This window comes from Halyomorpha halys, unplaced genomic scaffold (genome assembly GCF_000696795.3).
Source record: "Halyomorpha halys isolate HHAL.00 unplaced genomic scaffold, Hhal_1.1 Scaffold203.1, whole genome shotgun sequence".
NCBI classification, from domain to species: Eukaryota; Metazoa; Arthropoda; class Insecta; order Hemiptera; family Pentatomidae; genus Halyomorpha; species Halyomorpha halys.
The window spans coordinates 712,532-718,510 of NW_027108332.1; the positions used below are offsets into that span (position 1 = coordinate 712,532).

General features: G+C 26.7%; 1 protein-coding gene across 1 annotated transcript in view; it reads right to left on the minus strand.

Annotated features, from left to right (window-relative positions):
* Positions 1 to 5,979, minus strand: part of LOC106679441 (uncharacterized) — a 227,326-nt gene that overhangs the window by 12,034 nt on the left and 209,313 nt on the right. The window contains exons 10-14 of the mRNA XM_067046665.1: positions 4,990 to 5,107; positions 3,785 to 3,894; positions 3,033 to 3,227; positions 1,968 to 2,191; positions 187 to 378 (exon numbers count right to left, since the gene is read on the minus strand). Coding sequence (XP_066902766.1) covers positions 187 to 378; positions 1,968 to 2,191; positions 3,033 to 3,227; positions 3,785 to 3,894; positions 4,990 to 5,107 — 839 coding nt within the window. The remainder of the gene's footprint in view (positions 1 to 186; positions 379 to 1,967; positions 2,192 to 3,032; positions 3,228 to 3,784; positions 3,895 to 4,989; positions 5,108 to 5,979) is intronic.

The window sequence follows — 5,979 nt, forward strand, 5'->3', positions numbered from 1 at the left end:
ATGTATATATATAATTCATATCTTATACAAATTGAATATTGAAATGTGTAATAAAACTCCCGATTATTACTGAAAACCACATATTTTCTATATGGACAATGTTACCAGAGAAATGTATCACTATAACATTTTAAAAATAAGGTAGTTAAAAACAATGATAACATATTTAATAATATAAATATATACCTTCTTAGTATCTCCTGTATCTCTTTTTCTTAAAAATGTGAGAGTTGTTACACCATCATTAATTTTACCAGTAATATTAAATATATCCTGAGATTCATCAAGAAATGGTGCAGTTTGTCCAACAATCCATGTATCCATCATGAAAGGCCTTCCAGATTTATCAACCCAACCAATGATAGCGTCTGTTTGTGCCTGTATTGAAATATTGAATTCATTATTTTCTTTTTTGTATTTATTATTCATTATTTGTAGATTTGATTTGATTTAAAAATAAATTATAACTCTAGTTAAATGTTTAGAATTAAAAATATAGATTTACTGTGCTTTCTTAAGCTAATAAAATATGATATTTCAGTTTATCTGCAAAACAAGTACAGATAAAATACAGAAGTCTTCAGTTAATAAGTGCCTTCCTTGATTCAAAGCCACAGAAAAACTTTAATAAGTCTAATGAAAATACTTTTAATATATTTTCATGTTTTTAAGACCAAAAACGTATCATATGTTTTTAAAATTGCATTTATTTTGTTCTTCATGGCTTTTTAATCTTATAAATTCCCTATAGTGATTGAGGTGATCCACAAACTGTTAAGCAATATAAATGGGATTAATCAGTGAATAATGAACAAAGAGCTGTAGCTCAATTCATGGGAGATCAAGACCATCCACATCAAAGCCAAAGCTCACCTTAATTCTCATCCTTACTTAATTTCCTTTTCCTCACTAACCCACCTATTCACATCCATTTATTATTTATAAATGATGAATCTTTGCATCGTTTGATCAAGTCAGTCCAGTCAGCCATCATCCTATTGTGGAAACATAAAATTTTTCTGATGTTTGATAGTGCACCATCAACCTTACTAAGCTGGACTCTTATTCTCTGTCCTCAAACTTTGATATATTTTTTTTAGCAATTGTCCTAACCACCACAGTCTAGTGATCTTTACAACCTAACACTTATTCACATCCATAATAATTGTAATAACCCAATGTAAAATATTCTTCTTTGTGTACACAGATACTCTCACATCTCTTTTTGGTATAGCAAGATAAATTGTAAGAAATGGTATGTATGAGGTAAGTACTGCTCTTTGACCAAAGTTATACAAGAAGGTAGTTTGAACAGAATGTTGTATGATATTATTACTATATATATAAATAAAGCTTCTCTATCAAAATATAGTAATAATATCAAATAAGAGAATAAAACATTCTGTTCAGACAACCTTCTTGTATAACTTTGTTCAAGAAACAGTACTTACTTATCATTTAATGAACTCATTGCTGTGTTTTAGAGAAATTAAATAGATAAGTTATACATTACGGACGGATTTATAGTTTTAGGGGGCCTTTCGGACTCAACATTCCTCTGGGGGAATATTTCATGCCTCCCAAAACCTCTGGCAGCACACACCCTAACCAACGAAGTCCCCTAAATAATACATTTCCCAAGGACCCCCAAGGTATAGATCTGCTGCTAATGATCTCATACCCTTTCTTGGGGGTAGCGGTAATGAACTTTTTTTTCTATCATGAAGTAGAATAAAAATGAAACGTGAAATTTCAAGGAAGTGATAAATATATTGAACAAAATGTGTGTAACTTTCTTCCTAATTTAATTATCATTGTTATGTAGAAAATAATTACTGCCATTTTTAAGTAAAGAGTGAGAACAAACAAAAAACAAAAAAGAGGGCTCCTAATAATAAATATATTTGCAACCAAATGAGGTATATAAAGTAACATATTAACATATTTCACAATGTGATTAGATTTACCATTTTGTGATCCTTTGAAAAAGCAATTCCTGTCCAAAGTTGGGTGTTTGTCGTGGATATTGAAAACTGAATATGTCCTTTACTGGAAATGTAATGCCAAGTTGCATGGTATTCACATTCTCGCTTTTTAAGATCACAATTTTTGGGATAAGACCACTCTCCTTGACAAAAACTTAAAGTTGTTGTAGTTTCCCCTTGATTTGCTGATGAAACTTCTGCTTGTTCTGGAAATATAAGTTACTCTTAAATTTTGATGTAGTATTGCACTTAGTTAACATTTACCAGAAAACTTCATAAAAAGTTGTAACAGTAGATGAAAAAAAACAAAAAAATTCTGAAGAGATTTACTAATTAAATATTATACATTTGAACATAAACTCCAGTAAATTTAAACTAAGTAATGAAGCAAACTTAGTTTGGATATATTTCTTTCATTGATATCCACCTAGTGTTAAAAATATTTTAGTTTTTTATAAGTTTAAGAATAAACTTTGTAACTATTAATGTAGTACTTGCCACTAAAATGTTCCAAGTCATGAAAAATATATTATTCAACATAAAAAAATTAATTAAAAAAAATAATGGTTGATGATAGGATAATCAGGATTAGAAACATCACATCCAATAACAAACTACCTCATCATTCCACTTCTTCCCCGAATTTTTTTAAGACTTCCCTCCTGCTCCTATTCCAAAAACTAACCTTTGCCACTCAATAAATTTTAAGTAATAAAACTTATTAATGATAATAAATTTTAAAAAGTAAAAGTGATTAATTCCATGTAGAATAAAATATTTACAGTCACATACACATACATCACAAAAACTGTTAAGGTTATTTTGAAAAAAGCTATACTGCTAAGATACTCAAAACCTATTTTAGTTATAAAACAGTTGTTAACCTTACTAAATATACTGACAAAACATGGCATTTCCTTCACATTGCATTTCATCTCACTAGCCTTGATTCTACCTCTTCCCTCATAACCAAATCCTCAAGTAAAGCTCTGAGATTTTATTTAAACTAATAAACAATAAAAATTTTAACTTTAAAAATTAACTTACCAAAAAAATTAATTGATGCAACACCTCTTTGACCTCCTAGCCCATGATATTTTAGTTCATCTTCATTATAAAATTCTTTCATTGGAGTATCAGCTTGGTCTGATCCTGATAATTTAGGATCATGATTATCTTGTCCTTTGGCCCAAATAACATGCATTAATGAATTTTCTATTGAGTGATCAGTCATCTCAGTTGCTGTAAATCAAGTAAAAGAAATTAAGATAATAAATAAAAGTAAAGAAATAATTAATTCAAAATTATACATTTAAAATAATTGGTTAAGATATTTAGTTATTTATCGTGTATTATTCATTTAGTTATTAGAAGCTAAATATGTTTTTAAAGGAATTAGTTATTTAGCAACTAATCAATGATAAGGTAAATAAATATATTGTAGTAAATAAAAACTAGTAAAGGAAAAATATAGATACTATGGAAATTAAGTATGAAGAATAATTAAATAATATTGTTCAAATTAATTAAAAACTTCTGCAATTTATCATGAATAAAAAAAAAGACAGATATTAATTTTAAAGAGGTGACATTCTTAGTTTTAGTAAAGATAAAATAGTTAAAGTTGTCTACATATATATTACAACAAACAATGAAGATTATTTTGTCTTAAAATATTCAGAATTTAGTAATTATGACTTGTTATAAACAATTTGACTCTCAAATTATGCATTCAATTTTAATTATTTGATTGAAAAGCAAATCTAAAATATATTCTCACTGATGTATATATAAATTACCTTTTAATTTTTTTCTAAAAACTATAGTTGTAACACCATCCTTTTCAAAACCCATTGCTGCTGTCAAGTCATTTTTTCCACCCCAATAAGTATCAAGTTTTGGTGTTGACCTGGACATGACAGAAATAGAAGGAAAAAAATTTAAATCATCTTTTACTATTTATTTATTTAAGATTTTTGTTAATACAAACAACATTGTATCTGTATCTTTAAAGCTCAATTTAAATTAAATCATTTGAGTTTTTGATTTTTTAATTCAAAGGAGTTCATTTTTTTATCTAAAAGACTAGAAACAGTATAATTATGTCATATAGTAAAAAGAGGAAGAAAAAAAAATTGGTGATTTTTTAGAGCCTTACTACTACCTTACTTAATATTACTACATTGTAAAATGTTCACTTAAAATAGATAAATTATTTAAATATTATATGGAAATTTATAAGTTTTGGCTACCATTACCACAATAAAAGGAAAATATTTGGATAGTTGTATGTTATTCCAGCTAGTGTTATTTCACATCAATATAAAATAGATTAATAACAGTTATATTAAAAGATATGGTTTATAATACCAAACAGAAGGAAAATATAACATATAGTTGATAAAATAATACAACCTTTTCTCAGGATTGCCTGTAGTAATAAATAAATAATGTTTAGAAATTCATAATCAAATTTTAATACTTATTATGACTCATACATTTTGTTTTTATAACCTTTTTATTATTTTTGTATTCCTGTTTTATTAATATAGCAATGATAGACAGAAAAAATGTCCTAATCATAACATCTAATCTAATCTATTTATCAATTAGGATCATTAGAGAATATACTTTTTCTATGAATTTATTTATAATGGTTTTGGTTAAATGAGAAGCATCTTTATGCACTAAGTAAGATTTGTCATACAAGTAACAATAAAGGCGACCCACTAGTGAGTCACTCCATACTGAATATGTTAAATAAAGATTTGCAGCTTTGAGAAATGTTGAAGTGAGGAGGCCACTAGTGCGATAGTGGTTAAAAAGTAGGAAGAAGTATTAATTCAATAACTCACCTTTCCCAAGTAGGAGAAAAAGATATATGTATATCAAATGAAGTTATATTTTCTAATTAATCTACCAAAAAATTAATAAAGTTGAAATACTTTGAATTTAACTTAATTATCCTTAATATTAATTTCTAATAAATATGATAGTCACTTACATATCTCTGGTATAATAATCCCATATTCGAAAAGCATTTCCTCTGGCAGTTCCTATTACCATATCTGTACAATCCATCGGGCTGAATCCATTTTGTGTGGCATATTTTGAGAATATATCTAAAAAAAATTAAAAAGTAATTTAAAAAAGTTTTTACTTTATTTTTTAAAATAATCAATAATATATAAATACAACTACTATTAAACCACACTTTTTTTAAGCATAATAAGGGTGTTGCAAAATTTTGGAAACTGCTGGTGTATGCTATACACTAAGGTGGGCCCAAAAACACTTATTTTTTCATTACAGAAAATTTGTGAATTGTAGAGATTAAAAAAAAAAAAAAGGAAGAAAGAAATCAAATCAATTAATATATTCTTAAAAAAAAAAAACTTTTTTACTCATAACTTGGAAACTATATATTATTCAAACGTCACAGTTGAAATTATATGATAGGATGTAGTATAGCTTAATATGGACCAGAAAAGGAGTCTCAAGAGAAAATTTAAGGTAATTTACTCTTTGCTAATTTAATATAATAGAAGTTATTCGAATAATGCATAGTTTTTAAATTATAACTAAAAATCAAAAAAACATTTTTTTATTTAAACTTTTGGAGTATCAAAGTTGAAATTCATGATCAGAACCCTAAAAAACATAAATAAACAAATTTTCAGAACTTCTATAAAATATAGCACTGAGATCCCTTTCTAGTCCCTTCTTGACCGAACAGCATTGGATTAAGAGTAGATGCTCTCAAACAATGCCTGGGATGAAAAAAATTACAAAATACAAAAATATAGGTAATTTAATCTGGTTTAAGTAATTATTGTTTGATATTTAAGAAAACAATCAAAGTCATTAGGTTATAGAAGAAAAAAGATTAAGTTTTATTATAATTTTTTCTCTCTATATTACCTGTGTGAGCAAAGCTTCGTAAGTAAATATGGATATAAGCTAAATAGTGACCAAGGTTGTGTGGTCCTCACAG